The following is a 19,941-nucleotide window of genomic DNA, read 5'->3' as shown; positions in this document are numbered from 1 at the left end:
CGGGTTGGACTGAAAGGTTTGTTTCCATGTTGTACATCTCTATGACTCTATATAGACAGGCAGGAAAGAGTCTGTGGCTAGTCAACAATGATTGACAGCACAAAAATAATACTTCAAGAACTTAGGCCAGATTTGTAATCAGATAAGTAGCTTGAGTGGATTCTGTAGGCCTCACTTCAGATTAAATTAGTTAAATAGTGTCATTTTCATTCTGGGGATGTGGGTGACACACACACAGATCCAGGAACTCAGGAAATAAATCAGAGTCAACCGGGCTGGGGGAACAGGTGAGTGTCAAGGCAGGCTGCTTAGAAATCTTGCCTCAATTCTCTGTGACCTTGTCCCACTTGTAATAAGTGCATCTAAATTACAATTACGGCTTCCAAGAGGGCATTGGATGCTTATTTGGATCGAAATAATATGCAAGGGTATGGGGGAAGAAAACCAGGAAATCGGCAGTAGGGTAATGATTCCCATTTGGAGAAATTGAGGATTACAGATGCTGGAGATCAGAGTCAAAAAGTGTGGTACTGGAAAAGCGCAGCTGGTCAGGCAGCATTTGAGGAGCAGGAGAATCGATATTTTGGGCATAAGCCCTTCATCAGGAATGTGGTGGGGGATAGGGGGGAGACGCACCGTAATTATCTGAGAGATAAATGAGGTGGGGTGTGGGACTGTGGGGGGAAGGTAGCTAGGAAAGTAGGTGGTGGCGTGTTGGTGATAGCTCGGACCGGAGGGTGGGGCGGATAGGTGGGAAGGAAGATGGACAGGTAGGAGAAGTCCAAGAGGGCTGTGCCGAGTTGTAGAGTATAATCTGGACTAAGGTGGAGGGAGAGGAGATAAGGAAATTGGTGGAATTGACATTAATCCCATCTGGTTGGAGGGTCCTAAAGCAGAAGATGAGGCATTCTTCCTTCAGGCATCGGGTGGCTAGGATTTCATGGTGGAGGAGGTCCAGAACTTGCATGTCCTTTATGGAGTTGTGGGGGAGGCTGTTTGGTGCTTGTATCCCAGAGATGTTCTTTGCAATGTTCTGCAAGTTGGCATCCTGTCTCTTCAACGTGGAGGGGACCACATCGAGAACAATGGACACGTAGATGAGGTGTTTGGATGTGCAGGAAAATCTCTGCCGGATGTGGAAGAATCCTTTGGGGTCTTGGATGGAGGTGAGGAGGGAAATGTAGGCGCAAGTTTTACACCTCTTACGGTGGCAAGAGAAGGTGCCGGTAGTGGGGGGGGGGAGACATTGGTTGGGGGGGCGTGGACCTAATGAGAGAGTCGCAGACGAAATGGTCTCTGCAGAATGCTGATAGGAATGGGGAGGGAAATACTCACTTGAAGAGCTACTACAGACAATGGACTAAACAGTTCCCTTCTGTGCCTTAGGTCTTCTGATCCTGTGGCTTAGGCCCTTCAGCCCACATCTATCACATCCTCTCACTCCCTTCAGCCACCTCTCGTGACACCTCAGGCACACCATGCCAGTGGGCCATAATGAGCCCTTCGGGTTTACATCAGTCCTCATTGTGAATGCTTGGCCAAATGTCCAGACGAATAAAAACATGATCTCAGCAGGATTCAGTTTTGACATGTAGGTTGACTTGCTGACTTTGCCTGATTGACGCCTCTGAATACTTGTAATAAGTTGTTCTTTCTGTGATCTCTTTTGTCATTGTCTCAGTGCTTACACAGACGGGGTTAAGTAATATGAAATGTTTGTTTATTGATTCTTCATAATGGTCTCTCTAATCAAGATTTTTATAGGATTGTAGGAACACCAGCTTATTTCCCAAAGAATCTTTTTGAATGAGTCTTTGTTTATCTCAGTATTTCCACAGCTGTCATCAATAGTACGTTTCATTGCGTCTGCATATAGTGTACATTTGGGTGAATGGTTAATGAAAGGAACATGGGTTAACATTGCGTTTGCATTAACAGTGTGAAAGGCCATGGGAGTGCCAGCATGAGCTGACAGTGTGCTGACATTGAGGCCAGGGATGGTGTTGGGGGGCATTAGATGGCACTGAATTGGAATGGAGGGTGTAGAGCAAATGGGGGGCTGATTGGAGGGGCATGAATTAATATTATGTTGGTATAGAGTGGCCATGAGAAATGACTAGGGAACATGGGTTAGACTTTTTGAGTTTACCTGCCCTTATTAGGTTCCCTATTTCAGATTGTGATTTGTGATTCCTCTGAGAATTCCTTCAAAATCTGTGGGAGTGCCAGGAGCTGGTTAGGTGGTGTGCAGAGTGCAAGTTTGCTAGCCTCAGCATAATCCCATCCCTGCGGTATTAATAATGGGTTCAGTAATCCCAGAATCACACTCAAGACATTCTGTTTCCATGAATATCTGATCCCTAATGTAGAGTCAGGTTGCACGACAGTTTAACCAATATTACAGTCACCATTTAAGGACATTGTCGTCCATTTCAAACCGAGATGAGGAGAAATTTCTTCACCCAGCATGTTGAGCCTGTGGAATTCTCTGCCACAGAAAGTGTTTGAGGCCAAAACGTTGAATGTTTTCAAGAATGAGTTAGATATAGTTCTTAGAACTAAAGGAATAAAAAGGTTTGGGGAGAAAGCTGGAGCATAATCCTGTAGAAAGGTGGAGCAGGTTCAAACACTGAATGGCCTTCTCCTATTTTCTATTATTTGTCTTCAAAGGGTTTTACTTTTATATTAAGGACAAAAAGGTAACTAGGAAGAGAATAGGGCCCCTCAAAGATCAGCAAGGCGGCCTTTGTGTAGAGCTGTATAAAATGGGGGATTTGCAAAATGAGTATTTTGCATCAGTGTTTACTTATGGAATCAGTAATTATCAGTGTATATGGAAGAGATAGACTGTAGGGAAATAGGTGGTGACATCTTGCAAAATGTCCAGATTACAGAGGAGGAAGTGCTGGATGTCTTGAAATGGTTAAAGGCGGATAAATCCCCAGGACCTGATCAGGTGTACCATGAAACTCTGTGGGAGCTAGAGAAGTGATTGCTGGGTCTCTTGCTGAGATATTTGTATCATCGATAGTCACAGGTGAGGTGCCGGACGACTGGAGGTTGGCAAACGTGGTGCCACTGTTTAAGAAGGGCAGTAAAGACAAACCAGGGAACTATAGACCGGTGAGCCTGACCTCAGTGGTGGGCAAGTTGTTGGAGGGAATCCTGAGGGATAGGATGTACGTGTATTTGGAAAGGCAAGGACTGATTAGGGATAGTCAACATGACTTTGTGTGTGGGAAATCATGTTTCACAAACTTGATTGAGTTTTTTGAAGAAGTAACAAAGAAAATTGATGAGGGCAGAGCAGTAGATGTGATCTATATGGACTTCAGTAAGGCATTCAACAAGGTACCGCATGGGAGAATGATTAGCAAGGTTAGATCTCATGGAATACAGGGAGAACTAGCCATTTGAATATAGAACTGGCTCAAAGATAGAAGACAGAGGGTGGTGGTGGAGGGTTGTTTTTCAGACTGGAGGCCTGTGACAAGTGGAGTGCCACAAGGATCGGTGCTGGGTCCTCTACTCTTTGTCATTTACATAAATGATTTGGATGCGAGCATAAGAGGTACAGTTAGTAAGTTTGCAGATGACACCAAAATTGGAAGTGTAGTGGACAACGGAGGGTTACCTCCAATTACAACAGGATCTGAACCACTTGGGCCAATGGGCTGAGAAGTGGCAGATAGAGTTTAATTCAGATAAATGCGAGGTGCTGCATTTTGGCAAAGAAAATCTTAGTAGGATTTATACACTTAATGGTTAAGTCCTAGGGAGTGTTGCTGAACAAAGAGACCTTGGAGTGTAGGTTCATAGCTCCTTGAATGTGGAGTCGCAGGTAGATAGGATAGTGAAGAAGGCGTTTGGTATGCTTTCCTTTATTGGTCAGAGTATTGAGTACAGGAGTTGGGAGGTCATGTTGCGACTGTACAGGACATTGGTTAGGCCACTGTTGGAATATTACGTGCAGGTCTGGTCTTCTTCCTATCAGAAAGATGTTATGAAACTTGAAAGGGTTCAGAAAAAATTTACAAGGATGTTGCCAGGGTTGGAAGATTTGAGCTATAGGGAGAGGCTGAACAGGCTGAGGCTGTTTTTCCTAGAGCGTCGGAAGCTGAGGGGTGATCACATAGAGGTTTGCAAAATTATGAGGGGCATGGATAGTGTTAATAGCCAAAGTCTTTTCCCTGGGGTCAGGGAGTCCAGAACTAGAGGGTATAGGTTTAGGGTGAGAGGGGAAAAGATATAAAAGAGACCTAAGGGGCAGAGGGTGGTACGTGTATGGAATGAGCTGCCAGAGGAAGTGGTGGAGGCTGGTACAACTGCAACATTTAAGAGGCATTTGGATGGGTATATGAATTGGAAAGGTTTGGAGGGATATGGCCCGGGTGCTGGCAGGTGGGACAAGATTGGGTTGGGATATCTGGTCGGCATGGACAGAAGAGTCTGTTTCCATGCTGTACATCTCTATGACTCTTTGACTTCCAAGGACAGAAAATGGTGGTGTGGCCATGTTAAAACAACATGGATTCACTGCTTTTGTACATTTATCCATGAACTGATTAGTACGTTAATTTGACAGTTTGTAGGTCAAGTGTCACAAGTTTTTTTTGCAGTATTCTGAGATTGAGGACATATCTGTGAAGGCAGGTAAGCTGGTCAATTCAGTCAGTGGTCTTTGATTCCTGGACTTGTTGCAAATGATGGAAAAGGCAATCTTTAGAGATATAACCTACTCAAGGGTTCTGAGGTGCTGAAGTTGAACAAAATAATTTATTAAAATTTCAGCAGAAAGGAAGGAATAAAAGGAAAAAAAAATGTGACTTCCACAGGCAACAGAGTGAATTATTGTCAGCATCATGAGTGCAGGATAGATCAAGCCTTTATCTTTCTTGTTTATATCACACAGATGAACAACATTTAGATAAGTTACTAATATTAGAATGATGAATGATGTAAATTTTAATATTGAGCAGGAATGAGATTGCCACAATAATTCTGGAGTGAATCAGGTGACATCCATGTGAAATCTTTTCTTTCCACATTGCCATCTGTGCTTAATTGTGACATTATTTCTGTGAAATGTGAAAAATGCTGTGGAGATGTTGTGATATAAATAACATTGTCATAGAAACCACAGAAATTACTTAAAAGCTAAAAGGACATGTTGTTCATGGTGGTGGGCAGTGAGATTTCTCCCATTCAGAAGCTCAATATTTAACCAATACTTGCATATTAACTAGCTGTCATAATGAATGCACAGTGAGATCCACTTAAATGTTTTATTGGAAGAACACTGTGGTCTCATTTGATGCTCAAATTTTGTGTTTTCAATGATCTCATTAGCATTTACAGATTTTATTAAAATATTCACAGAGATAAACAAAATGGCCAAAGGGAATTGAAGTGAATCACTGAAGGGCAGAAGGATGTGCCCATGCTAGTACTAACTCTTCAACTGGAGCAGTTTTAGGCTACCACCCGAAATCAGCAGCTTGTGGCACTGCCAACATGCTGCATTCAGAAGCTGAACTGTGCGACAGCCTGGAGCTGCCAAATAGGCATGTTGCTGCAGCATTTGGCTGTGGTATGGCTGGAAATCTCCCACGTGGTGCTGGCTGCTATGGCTGGGGTATATGTTGAAGGGGAGTGAGAGGGGATGCCACAAGTCTGGCTCTTACTACTTCTGGCTCCATTAAAAATCAAAATGTTAAAGTTATTTTGGAATATTGTGAGTGTTAGCAATATGTGTGTTAAAGCATGCATGAAATACTCTCAGTATTTAATTGAAATGTTAAAAGGTTGATATGTTTGTTAAATTTCTGGGCAGAAAACATGTTAATGAGTTTATTCCTGATTTCTGAGTGCACAGTGACAAGCTAATAGACTCCACTACCTTCCTTTCTCAATGCATCCCCTTTGATTTATCATTGTGGAAATATGATAGATAAAAATACATGGATAACATGTGTCTATGAGTTTATTCTATATTAATGTAAAAGTACAACCTCTTTCTGTATTTGGAATAATTTCAAGAATAATAAAGCTCTGCCATCACATTTTGAGCAGGACATTTTTGCATCAGCTTAAATATAGTCACATGGGGGACTGGTTCATTTAACGTGGATTGAATTCCTTGGATTGGTTCGCCCTCCCAATGTTGGTCTTAATTCCAGGTCAAGGAACCAGAAGTAGACCTGGACTAGTGTCAGTTTCAATGTTCTTGGAGGTGACTGCTTATGAATGATCCTCAGTGACCCCAGGATATTTAGGAATGGCAGGCAGACTAGGTAATTGGAAGCCCCATTAGCAGGATCCACAACAATGTCCAACTGGTCGATCCACTGGAAAATGTAAGAAGCTGCTGAGGCTGATTGCTGATTGCAAGGGTGCCACAAAATAGAAGTTCCTTCTTAAGCATTGAGAAAAATGCATGATAACAGCTAACAGGCCACCTCCATGGAGGGGGAGCCCTCCACAGGGATTTGGCTGTGACTATCACATGGCAATACTGTGCGGCGGTGGCTTGAGTAATATCAACAGCTTGGAAAATACCAACAGCTCAATCAAAGTGCCCCCAGTTGGTCCATAGATGGAAATGTGTGGTTACCCTCTGCTGCTGGGCCTATAGTCCCTGCTGCATTAATCTAGCCTCCACCACTTTTCCTCAGAGATGATAACATGCCAGACAGCTGATCAGGTGTGCTGTTTTGTAACTTTGTTCCCGGTCCGGTTTCCGAATTCCATCTCCACACGACAAGGAATGTTTACCTCCTTAAATACCTTGATAAATTTTATAAATATTAGTTGACCCACAGCATGAGTTGCCAAAGGTGAAATAATTTATTGAACAGAGAAGCATGACCTGAAAGAATAAACATTCGAACATTGGTTGTTTGCAGCCACTAGTTGATCAGTCAGGTTACCCGTGGTGACAAATGCTCCATCTATTGTAGCTTGAACTTACTGAGTATAGTTTTGAAAATGTTAATTTCTTCCATTATCTTAGATGATGTGATAATGTCATTGTGACACAGGTGACCAGTTTGACAGACCTTGGAAAGTATTGTTCAGACACTGGTCCACTTCTAAGAAAAACACAAAGATATTGCAAAATTCATTCAAAACCTCACATTTGGAGAAACAATTTGGATACTGCAGGTGTACATTATTTCTACATCACAACATGTATGTGCCCTTGCATTTAGAATCCTTTCATGCCAGGGTGAGGAACCAACAATTTACTCTAGTTAACTCTTAACATATAATCTTAGTCTTAAAAGTTAGGCAGGCACCTTACAGTGCTGACACCAAGACATTCTAGTGGCCTATTTTTAGTGCAGCCATTTACAGATGCTTTGACTTGAGCTGTAATGCTGCAAATTAAGTGAAGTATCAAAATTAAATGAGGCAATGTCGAAAGGCTATCTCCTCTACACACAAAAGGCCACAATGTCAAATGTAAATGCTCCCTGCCATGGTTGTTCCCTTCCCATCACTAGCTGATGTGCTTTTCCAAACGTCAGAAGCTTTAAAAGTCAGAAATTCAATTACAAAATGCAGATTGCAAATTTATAAGATTAATTGTGCAAATATTACTGATTTGTATCTCTGATGCTCGATCACAGGAATTTACCTCAGAAAGTGAAGATTTCACAGTACCAGAATACTCTCAGTATTTTCCTTGCGTAGTAATGTTACAACAAAGATCACTTAAAGTAAAATAAATCTTCATTTTTGTTGGATGATCTCAGGAGGCAACATACAGATACACGAAAAAAACTAAGCAGCATTACACTGACAGTTAGGTTTCCATGAGGTGATCATGGGTTAAATTCTTAAGTCTATTTTTGAACGCATCATATCGCTCAAACCGTTTCCTCGTTAAGACTGTAATTTGCATTGCAGATGAAGAGGATTTGTTCAGGATGTGTTAACTTGAAATGCATTAAACTTAGTGAAACAGGCACAAAACTTGAGTCTTCTTGAGTGTGATATTCTTATGCCCTTTCAGCTTGTTTAATTGAGGCAATCGGTATAGACTCCAACTTACAATTAGTTTTCATCTAAATTGTCTTAGTTACAGTTGGGGGAGCTTTGGCTTCAGAATGTCGGGACGATTAAAATCACAGTATGAAGTCCAAAGAAATGACATCATTCTTCATTCGGCTTAAAATGTAGAACCACAGCGTGTTGTTATATGCAATTGGAATTTGCCTTCTGGTTGCTATTTACTCCAAGTGAAAGTCACAGCTTGAATGTCAAAGGAATGACATAACTTTACATTCAGCTTAATATGTGGAAACAAGGATATGAGTAAATCTGTTCAGAGTTTACCTTCTGGTTGCTATTTACTCCAAACTGAATCCAGAATGTTAGGCACTGTGCACATTATAAACATTTTTCAGAATTAAGACTAGTTCGAAATCTACACTGGAATAAATCTACCTGTCACAGTCAAACACCTCCTCTGTCTCAAGCTATTTCATAAATGAGGAAGTCATGATATGGGAACGGTGTCAGTCTGTGTGGGGGGAAATTAAAACGGGTGACCATCAGATTAGTTCAGTGCAGTAATTAACAGTGCACAGAAATTTTCTTCCACCTTAACTGTATTGATGTTATATTTCTGAATATTTGGCTTAGAAATTTCACTTAATTCTGATATTGAACAGTGTGAACAACGTTAGATCTATAATGGCGGCATTTTTCACCAGTTTCAGTTTTTAACCATTTTCCTGATAGGTTGGAGCAAGCGTACACATTTGAATGATGAGAGTGGTGAGCCTATGGAATTCTGTACCACAGAAAACTGTTGAGCCCCAAATGTTGAATGTTTTCATGAAGGAATTAGATATAGTTTATGGGGCTACAGGGAACAAAAGAAGAGAAAACAAGAATAGGGTACTGAGTTGGATGATAAGTCATGATTATATTAAATGGCAGTGCAGACTTGAAGGGTTGAATGGCCTACTCCTGCTCCTATTTCCTAAGTCTAAGAATGATACACTTAAGATCTACAAATGAAAACCTGCATATTATTAGCTAATATCAATCAATTCTAATTCCATATATTTTCAACAGCATAGCAATAGCAAATAATGTGCTTATTGAGGATGTTCATTGAAAATAATCATACAAAGCCTATTTGAATATATGGCTTAAATGTTTGTCCAGGCAGCAGTTGGAGCATTTTAAAAGAAATAGCTATTGCAAAGGTCTTAGGGGAAATTGGAGAGGCCAGTAGATCTCTGGGTTCTTGGCTCCATTTTGTTTGGATTTTTCTTTCCAGATCCAAAAGCAATAGTAATTACACACGGTCTTTGGTAGGTAGAATTCAGCGGATGAGAAAATCACATGAGTTTAACAATAATAAACATCAATAACAACATAACGATAATTAGAAGGAAATTCAGGATCAGACTGAAACCTCGGTTGTTTGCCAGAGAATCCATTCTGTCTGTTGCCTTGCACTAGTTCACCCACAACCTTGATGATGTGCTGTGAATTAAGTTGTATCCCTCATTAGGAATTACGGATGCTTCATTATTTCATTGTCTGAAGCACCTACGTTGTCATTTCCATCATCTTGTACTTTTCCATTTCCCTGTTGAATAAATAAATAGTTGTCAGACTCTCTAGATTAATGCAAAGGACATTCTCCTAAAATTCAACTGACAATTGACAGGTACCAAAGAAGGGCATTAGACATATTTACAAATAAAATTACATTTCAGTATGTAATGTGCATTGATTCTGTTTTTAAACTTCTGATAATGTGTAAGTATTTTATATCACTCTTGTTGATGCCTTAGGAGATTGTTTTAGCTTGAAGCTGCTAATAAAAACAAGTTATGCCATTGTTTATTTGTGTTATGTTTTGTTAAACATTTATTAATGGCAATTTTTTTATCTGCATTGTATCTAGTTGAGAATTCAGAACCCTATTTAAATTCTGGTTCAACTCTACCAATGAATCTTTTACATGAAATTGTTTTCCTTGCTTTCTCTCTCTCTCTCTCTCTGTTTGTCTGTCTGTCTGTCTCATGCTCCATCCCCATCATAACTAGCCAACCAACATAATTAGTTGATATAAATTTAACCTTACGTAGGCTAAGCCTTCACTCAAATACTTTTATTTTGGTGGAAGAAGCTTACTGAGGCTGAAAGGTTAATGCTTTCCAGACGCACTTTCATTTGCTACCATATAAAGACATTTGGAAGGGCTCATGTTTGAAGTGGAGGTAATTTTCGCTGTACATAGGGAGCCATCCAAAAAACAATTCAATGCTTTATTTTTAAGTGTAGATGGATCAAGATGTTGACCATTTAGGGTAAGTGTAAAGTCTTCTTGTAGCTGGATAAATAGGAAACATGCCATAAAATGTAAAACATCCATTGTATGTCAACTTTCCAATAATAATATACCATAAAATTACTTAGAGTTTATATGCAAATATAGTGTTGTAAACGACTGTTTCTGTTCTCTCAAGGTAATAAATGAATATGTTTTTCTTGTAATTTTGAATTCTTTAAAATCGCACACAGGATTTTATTCACTGTATGAGGATAAATGGCACACTCTTAATAACATTCAGTTATTTCCTGCAATATCATGGATTAATAGGCACACAGACTTTCCCTGGTCATTTCATAGACCACATTAGATACAGATTAACTGAGATCTTAAAATAAATGTAGCTTTGATTTTTTTTTGATGTCTCATTACATAACAGTCCAACTGTGGGAACATCTAGATCCGAATTTTTGCTCCGATGGAAAGGAAATTGTCTCAGTGAAAATGGCAACAGAAGCCTGAAGCCAAAAGTTCCATCCCTGGACCTAGTTCCCAACAATTTTCTTAATGCGACTTTTAAATTGCAAATCTGTGATTTATGGATGCAGTTGCACATGTTCCAGTGAAACTGCCTAAGACAGATCTAATTTCTCCAGTTGAATGACCAAAACACAACTTATAGACTTTAGATCGTGTAAGAGAAGGTCTGAAGATTCTGGGTCTCCTGAGAGGGTTAGGAGAGTTAAGAGATGCTTTTGCATATGGGTCTGGGATACCTTTGGGACAGATCAGCTGCTGTTTTGAAGTGGTGAGATGTTCTTTGGGAGTATTCAATGCAGCCAGGAATGTATGCTTAAAAAATGCAAAAACTCTTTGGAATTGTCAAGCTCATCAGAATTGTTATGAGAGGCAGTTGAAAGATATTGCTCGCAGTATCAAAAGATCAGTGCTGATACCTGTCTCCATCTGCTGACATAAAGCCTGATGGCTATGTTTGCAGAATGAGTGTCATATGACTGATTTCACAGCCTTTCATTATTGTAGTGGAATGCTAATTACTTCATAGTTTGATTGACAATCTCAAGTGATTATACAGGGGAATATAAATTCTAATGCTTTTTTAAATATAAAGAATTAAAGAAAGCTAAATAAAATGCAAGGATTTTATTAATTAGTTTTTTTCTTAAAAAGCAAATTCATTAATATATACTGAAGAATTTTATTTCATCTCATCATTGGTCCTGAGGGAAATGGATGGTGAGTAGGGTTCATGGGTCGTCATATGTTGTCATTATGTTGGTGTAAGATTTATAAAAGTTACAGTGTGAATGGAAGACATGGGATGGAATGAAGTTAGCATAGAGACCATGTGGATTGGCGGAGGAGCATAGCTTTGCATGGAGGACATTAGAGTCAATAGGGATTGCTAAGGGGCATATATTGGAATGGAGAGCATGAGGAGCCATGGTGATGAATAAGGAAAATGGGATAGTGTGAGTTGGCATTGATGGGTCAGGGGAGTCTATCGGGCTTCGGGGATGTGAAGTGGTGAAGAGTTATTTTGGTTTTATACTGGAATCAGTGGGTGTCAAGGCACAAACTCTCTGCTGGTTGGAGTCATACCTGGCACATAGGAAGATGGTTGCAGTTGTTGTTGGACTTCAGTCATCTCAGCTCCGGCATATTTCTGCAGGAGTTCCTCAGGTTAGTGTCTTAGGCCCAACTGTTCCATCAGTGACATTCCTTTCATCATAAGGTCAGAAGTGGGGACATGCACTGAAGATTGCACAATGTTTAGCACCATTTGCAACTCCTCAGATACTGATGCAACAAGATCTGGACAATATCTTGGGCTGACAAGTGGCAAGTAACATTAGTGCCACACAAATGCCAGGCAATGGCCATTCCAATAAGAGCGAAATCTAACCACCGCCCCTTAACATTCAACAGTGTTACCATCACTGAATCCCTCACTATTGATATCCTCAGGGTTACCATCAACCAGAAACTCGACTGAGCTCACCACTTAAATACAGTGGCTAGGATATAGTCATGAGTAACTCCTCTCCTAACTCCGCAAACCCTGTCGATCATCTACAAGGCACAAGTTAGGAGTGTGATAGAATTCTCGCTGCTCGCCTGCATAGATGAAGCTTCAACAACATTCAAAAGCCACTCACTGAAGGGCTTATGCTCGAAACGTCGAATTCTCTATTCCTGAGATGCTGCCTGGCCTGCTGTGCTTTGACCAGCAACACATTTGCAGCTGTGATCTCCAGCATCTGCAGACCTCATTTTTTACTTGACAATGTATTGCCATTCTTTCACTGTCACTTGGTCAAAATCCTGGAATTCCCTCCTTAATGGCATTGTAAGCCAACCCACAGTACATGGACTGCAGTAGTTCAAGAAGGCAGCTCACTACCACCTTCTCAAGGGCAACTAGGGAAGGGCAATAAACACCTATGTCCCACTAATAAATAAGTAAATACATTATTTTGCAGTTTTATCTATAAAAGCTGACTGAAATATATCCGTTGAGCAGAAAGATATGACAGCATCATTATTTTCTTTCCCAGTTCTTCCATTTTAATGTAAGAAATCATGAACACAACAAGCCTTCCCCTCCCATTCTATCAACCTGCTCCAATTTTGAATGGCGTTGTTTTTTTTTACCAGTTCTGTAGTTATGACAGATACTAATTCAATAATCATTGCTCAACACGGGGCAAGTTTCATCCTTTTGTATAAACAGGAATTTTAATCAGGGCAGCTGAGCCAAATGACCTTTCCCAGACATATTTACATGGAGATCCTGTAAAATGTTATTTGTTGTGCTGGGAGAAGGGTCAGAATTTTTACTGAACAGACTCCCAGGGATTCGGTTGAGAGGGTGTGGGAGATGGGAATTGTTCAGCTGTGGTTCAAGTCAGTGGACTTCTGACTTCAGGGGAAAATTATGGGACAACAGGAATAGTTAATAAACCTTGTGGAGGAAGGTCGCACAAGCTGGGGGTGAGGGTTCGGAGGTGGAGAGGCCTCAAGTTGAGGCGAGTGGATCAGACCTGGTACAAGGGAAGGAGAGATGGGAAGCCCTATAGTGGGGTAGGGTTTAGTAGGTGGTCACCACAGTGTGTCCAGACATCATAAGCAAAGCACTTAGTTCCTGATTCCTTTCAAGTATTGCCTGGAGGAGATGCCAGTTTTACTAATGTTCAGAAAACCAAGCCAGCAGTTGTTATATTGGAAAAGCTGTCTGTCAATAAGGCTCACTTAACGACACCGCGTGTTCCTTCGAGTAGTTGATCTCTCATTCACTTTTCAACATCAAGTGAAATGACAAATGGATTGGAGTTTGTGCCGGGAATCAGGTTTTTGAGATTCTAGCCTATCCAACCAACCTAAATCTGCCTTATCTTGAGGTTAAAGCTTACCCTGAGATGTTAAAACTTAGACTATTGTCACTATATGTTTTCGACAATAGGAGAAGCTTTTTAAAGAAATTCCCTCCATGCCACCTAATAAAAATGAGAGTGATGTGGTGCGATCTGAAAATCTCTGCTCAGGATAGGCTGGACTCATGCAATAGAAGGTCTGTTTTGGTGACTTAAGTTAGCTCATTTTCCAAAATCCCTGCCTAAGGATGGAGCTAATACCAAACACGTGTTCTGGAATTCCATAATCTGAACATTAGTGGATCAATCCAAAGCATAAATTTTACAATGCCTTTAATAGAACTGCTGCTAGGTAAAGTAAAATTTCAATGTCAATGAGCCCCAAGAAATAAATCTATGTTCCTGAAACTGGTGGGGACAAAGTGATTTATTTTTAACCAAATGGTGGGATGTTAACAATTCTATTTCAAGGTTCAGTCTTCATTCTACTTATTAAAGAATTTGTGAAATTTTAAAGTTCTAAAATACACTTTTATGCCAGAGGAATAGGATGGTATAGTGGCCAACGAAGTATCTATTTACCAAAGTGCTAACAAATGCACCAGGACCTCTCAACTTTAATATGAGCAAATTTTGGGAAGTTATTTTGATTAGCACACTTTCAGCCTCTGGGTTACACTGTAGAAAATAATTAATGATATTGTTCAAGTATGTATGGAGGCCAAATGAAATACACTTTAAACATACCTGGTGCAATTTCAGGATCCAAGACAGTTTTTTTTTCTGGCAAGTAAATGCTTTTTAGGTGGGAACACAAGAGCTGGAGTAGGCCATTCAGCCCATTGAATCTGCTTAGCCAATCAATCGGATTATGTCTGATCATCCAGGTCAAAGCCCTTTACCCATATTATCCCCATAGCCCTTTATACCTTCGGCATTTACAAATTTACCAATCTGTACTTTAAGAATACTTCATGACTGAGCTTCCACATCTCTCAATAATAGAGAATTCCAAACCCTCTGAGTAGAAACAAAAATCTCCTTGTCTTGGTCAGAGGTAGCTTCCCTGTCATTTTGAGATTATTTCACTTGGTTCCAGACTCATGAAACAGGGAAAGCATCATACCTGCATTTACCCAGTCTATCCTTCTAATAATTTCAATGAGATCATCTCTCATTTGTGACAGTTCCAGAGAATATTGGTCTAGTTTCCCAATCTCTCTCCATAGGACACTCCAGCCACCCCAGGAATGAGTATATTGAATGTTCATTGCACTTCTGGTATGACAATTATATCCTCACAAATTTAAGGGAGGCAAAACTGCACACGGTACTGTAGTAAAGGTTCAGGGCATCACGTTTTTAATTGAAAAGAGTGCATATTTATGTCTGTGTACCAAGCATCTACAGTGCTTTCTTGCACTTTTCCATACAACACATAAGTGGGTAATGGGCATGACCACATGGAAGTCATGATGGGCATGAGGGGGAAGGTAAGGGTAGAAAAAAGCTGTCAGCTTGAAACAATGCCCCCCTTGCTTCCTAAATCCATATGCGTGGCCAGATCAATCACAAAGTGCTTTGAACAAGGAGCCCTGCGCTATCCTGCCAGCAATTTGCCAGGATTTGTTGGTTGTACTCCCCATTTAGCAAACCCCTTCTTGCTGCTCAGTTAATATCAGTGATAGGCTGAAAATTTTATTAATTTGCCACTTCTAGCTCTCCATTGGCACCGGGGCAGGAAATCAGCATGGTGGCTCAGTGGTCAGCACTGCTGCCTCACAGTGTTAGGGGCCCGAATTCAAGTACCATCTTGGACGACTGTCTGTGTAGAGTTTGCACATTCTCCCTGTGTCTGCGTGGGTTTCCCCCGTGTGCTCTGGTTTCCTCCCACAGTCCAAAGATGTGCAGGTTAGGTGAATTGACCATGTTAAATTGCTCATAGTGTCAGGGGTAAATATAGGGTAAGGGGATGGGTCTGGGTGGGTTACTCTGTGGAGGGTTGGTGTGGACTTGTAGGGCTGAAGGACCTCTTTCTATACTTTAGGGAATCTAATCTAATCCAATTGAAATCTGTCCATGGTCTTTCCTACCCCAGACCTAATCGGGGTGGGGTGGGTGGGAAAGTAACAGGATGGCACCCCCCTCCTCTATGACTAAATGCTTACCTCCACCAAACTCACCACAGAATGTGGGTGGGGAAGGGAAGCACAAGATTTAGTGAAGTGGCAATTCAACTTAAAGCAGTGCTAGGTTAACGCGCATGCAATCAATATTAAGATTTTTGAGAATAGAACATAGAACATAGAACAATACAGCGCAGAACAGGCCCTTCGGCCCTCGATGTTGCGCCGACCTGTAAAATATTCTCAGCTCGTTCCCCTACACTATTCCATCACCATCCATGTGCTTATCCAAGGATTGTTTAAATCTCCCTAATGTTGGTAGGTAGGGCATTCCATGCCCATACCACTCTCTGAGTAAGGAACCTGGCTCTGACATATGTCTTAAATCTATCACCCCTCAATTTGTAGTTAAGCCCTCTCGTACAAGCCCTGACATCATCATCTGAGGAAAAAAGCGTTCACTGTCTACCCTATCTAATCCTCTGATCATCTTGTATGTCTTTATCAAATCCCCTCTTAGCCTTCTTCTTTCCAATGAGAACAGACCCAAGTCTCTCAGCCTTTCCTCATAAGACCTTCCCTCCAAACCAGGCAACATCCTGGTAAATCTCCTCTGCACCTTTTCCAATGCTTCCAAATCCTTCCCAAAATATGGCAACCAGAACTGTACACAATATTCCAAGTGTGGCCGCATTAGCATTTTATATAGTTGCAGCACAACATTATGGATCTGGAACTCAATCCCTCTACCAATGAAACTTAACACACCGTATGCCTTCTTAACAGCACTATCAACCTGGGTGGCAACTTTCAGAGATCGATGCACATGGACTCCAAGATCCCTCTGTAAATCCATACTACCAAGAATCTTTTCATTGAGCCAGTACTCTGCCTTCCTGTCATTTTTCCCAAAGTGAATCACCTCGCATTTAACTGCACTGAACTCCATTTGTCACCTCCCAGCCCAATTCTGCAGTTTATCCAAGTTGCCCTGCAACCTGTAACATTCTTCCAAACTGTCCATTCTTCCATATGAGAATAGTTTTGAATCCAATTGCTTCTTTGTCACAGAAAATTGGGTGGGCAAAATGGAATTTAATCAACCAGGAAGGGAGGGTTTGCAAGTGGGCAACACTGTTGTCCTCCAGTCCAGTTTATGGCCAACTTCCCGCCCCACCACTGATTCAATCTCTTAATTAGTATGACAAGCAAACTCATGAGGAGTCGCTTGCAAGATCCTAGTGATGGTCCGTCATTCATCCCTGGATGCTGGATAAAAGGAACTGGCATGGAGTAGGGGGTGACAGCTGCACTCTAAGTACCGGCACCCCATTGTGACTCCCTTCCCACAATCCCCTTTCTACTTGGCTGTGCCGACCTTCCCTGAAAAAGGTGACCAGGGTTCCTGGTGGGTTTTTCAGATGGCAGGAGACACGCCCCATCACCTCAGTGTAATCCCGCTCATGGGTGTTTCAGTTCTTCCCAGATTCACAACAAGGAGAGACTTCCTTTTAATGCAAAATAAGAATATTGCAGAACACAGTTTGAAATTGAGTGAGGGGAAGAGTTTCAGAAATATAAGTATAAAATGTGGGGGTAATGCTGGTGAAAGAATTTAACAAATAGTTGGTAGAAAGGTTTGGATTTTGAGAGTATGCTAAAGGGCTAAAGCTAATCTGGTATGTGTGAGAGTTAGAGTTTGGAAGAATGAAAGCTGATCTTATTAAGACAGAAGATCCTGAGGGGAATTGACAGGACAGGCTCTGAGAGGGTGTTTCCCCTATAGGAGAAACTGTAATTCGAAGTCAAAGTTTAAGAATAAAAGATCTCACTTTTAAGGAGATGAGCAGAAATTAATAAAGCTTATTACTCTGTGGAATTCTGTTCCCCAGAAAGCAGTCAAAGCTGGGTCATTGAATTTATTCAAGGCTGAGTTGGATAGACTTTAGATAGATAGGCAGTTGAGGGTTATTGGGTTGACAAACAGGAAAGTGTAGTTGAGACACAATCAGATCGACTGCAATGTTATTGAATGGCCAACTGAGCTTAAAGGGATGAATGGTCTACTCATGCTCCTCAGTCTGATGTTCCTACATATTCCAAATAAATGTTGGAAACTATCAGACACAGAAAGGAATTTGGATAATTTCAGAAAGTAGAGAGGTTGAGTAGTGAATATAGATGGAAGAGTTTAGCAAAGTGATGGCTTTGACTATCTCCTTCCATGTGAACAGAGTGCTGTGAATGTTTTTTAACCAACGTTTGTCTCTAGCAGGTTTTGTTGGGTTACTGTGAGCACCAAGGCACAAGAGAAAAAAGAAACTGCATGGAATTTTATTGCGTATTTTCACATTACAGCATTTCAAAAACATGCAGGAGAAATAATACTGCACTTCAGATATTTATACTTACATATTTACAGTTATATATGTTATTTTTATGAGCTTAAGACAGATGCCAGAAACTATTCCTTTGTACCAATAGTTAGGAGAGTCAGAGGCAAGGGTGGTTGAGACTAGGACACCAGATTTATTTTGGAAAACAACTTGTTGCCATGGATTGGTACTCTATAAAGCTGATATTAAATGGGACAAAGGGACTTCTTCATTTGGATCCATTTTGTGATGATTTTTTAACTTTTTTATATATTCACATGAACAAGAATTGTTTACTATGCACGTGTGTATACTACGTTGTAGTAGGTTAATAGAGGATATCAAATAAATTGAATCGTAAGATATGAAATAATAATTTGCTGATGCACTTGGACATGTGTATAAAGGTTATTTATGCTTTTCCCTTATCAATAAACATGTTTCTATTTTCAGATCTTTAACTTTCTCAAAATGTACACTATTGTGAATGAGAAGCTATCATGATAAAAACAGAAATAATTGTTTTACAACCATATTTTAATATGGTATGTAAAGTGTATAATCTCCAGTGTTTGTCTACATACAGTAGTTCCAGCCTATTTAGAATGTCTTCTTTATTGGATCTTAATTTCCGTCCATACATCTTCTACCAACAAGAATTGTGGTGACAACTTACACATCATTTGCAGTAGATAATGATTTTTTTTTCATTGAGTCAGAAATGGAAAGTACACTTTAAATGGGAGGTAATACAAAGTAATAGCTTTGTAAAGTTAATTTATGCTACAGGTCAAGAAAAAACAATACTGTAACATGTACTTATGCCTTGTATAGTTTAGATGCTCTAAACTGATGTGTTCTCTATTCTCAGAATATTCAATGTTCAAAATCTTATTGTTTAAAGAAAGACCAGACTGTGTTTAATCTCATTTTCAATTGCTTATTTTCATAGGACTAAGTATTCTGAAAACAACACATTCACAAAATCATGTCAAGGTTCCATAGAGAGTCATAATAGTCCATTAAACACGAGTCCATTTTCCCACAGAAAGTAGGTAGAAAAATCACATCAGCAGTTTTATGATGTACATAAGAAGGAGGCATATGAGAATCAAAGTAAAATTGACAAATAGTTCCTGGAGATTTCGCCGGGCTTGTGGGTTCACTTCAATTGCAGAGGCTCTTCTCATGGCAGAGCGGGTTATCTGCTGAACCTTATCCATGCTGATGCAAGCAGAGATTATAAGAGGTGTGAAGACAAGCGTGAAAGATTGTAGAAAGTGCAGAAGATGCTTTTGTTCTCTAGGAGATCTAATAAGGCAGGCAAAGGAAATGTGCAAAAGTGAGCGATCAAGATAAAAAGGTGCAGTGCTCAACATTACAGACATTTTCATTAACTGAACAAAATCACAAATGGAGAATTTGTTGTGTTAATTTGGACAAACAGATTCAAGGATGCTTACATTTGGTCCACTATTTTTGAGTGACCATTTAAATATTTTGTGAACACAATTCTTTTCAGGAAGTAGTGGTATTAGTTGCAACATTTCTGGCAGCATTGATGTATTCACAAATGCTGTTTTCTTCATGAACATAGTATTCACTATATGGGAAGGTGATAAAAACAGCATTTAACTGACCTTTCCATAAGAAAGTTTCCTTATACTTTCTTCCTCAAGCTGGAGAAGCTCAAATCCTCATTATCGTATGAACTTGCATATTTAGGAAATTGCAAATTTCCACTA

The 19,941-nt window shown here is 40.2% G+C and overlaps 2 protein-coding genes across 5 annotated transcripts in view; one reads left to right on the top strand and one right to left on the bottom strand.

Moving 5' to 3' along the window:
• cep85l (centrosomal protein 85, like) overlaps nucleotides 1–19,941 on the top strand; it is a 289,277-nt gene that overhangs the window by 161,372 nt on the left and 107,964 nt on the right. The window lies entirely within an intron of this gene.
• The window catches only part of pln (phospholamban), a 32,759-nt gene continuing 18,356 nt past the window's right edge, over nucleotides 5,539–19,941 (bottom strand). The window contains exons 2-3 of one of the 3 annotated variants that reach the window (XR_009646968.1): nucleotides 9,434–9,610; nucleotides 5,539–7,091 (exon numbers count right to left, since the gene is read on the bottom strand). Coding sequence is in view for 1 of the 3 variants with exons in the window: in XM_060850784.1 (XP_060706767.1) it covers nucleotides 19,261–19,419 (159 nt within the window). In the remaining 2 variants the exon portion in view is untranslated. Of the gene's footprint in view, nucleotides 7,092–7,998; nucleotides 9,611–18,182; nucleotides 19,508–19,941 lie in introns of those variants that run through there. The other 2 variants (XR_009646966.1, XM_060850784.1) reach the window with 2 other exon arrangements.

This window comes from Hemiscyllium ocellatum, chromosome 3 (assembly GCF_020745735.1).
Source record: "Hemiscyllium ocellatum isolate sHemOce1 chromosome 3, sHemOce1.pat.X.cur, whole genome shotgun sequence".
Classification (NCBI taxonomy): Eukaryota; Metazoa; Chordata; class Chondrichthyes; order Orectolobiformes; family Hemiscylliidae; genus Hemiscyllium; species Hemiscyllium ocellatum.
This window is presented reverse-complemented; position numbering and strand designations above follow the sequence as displayed.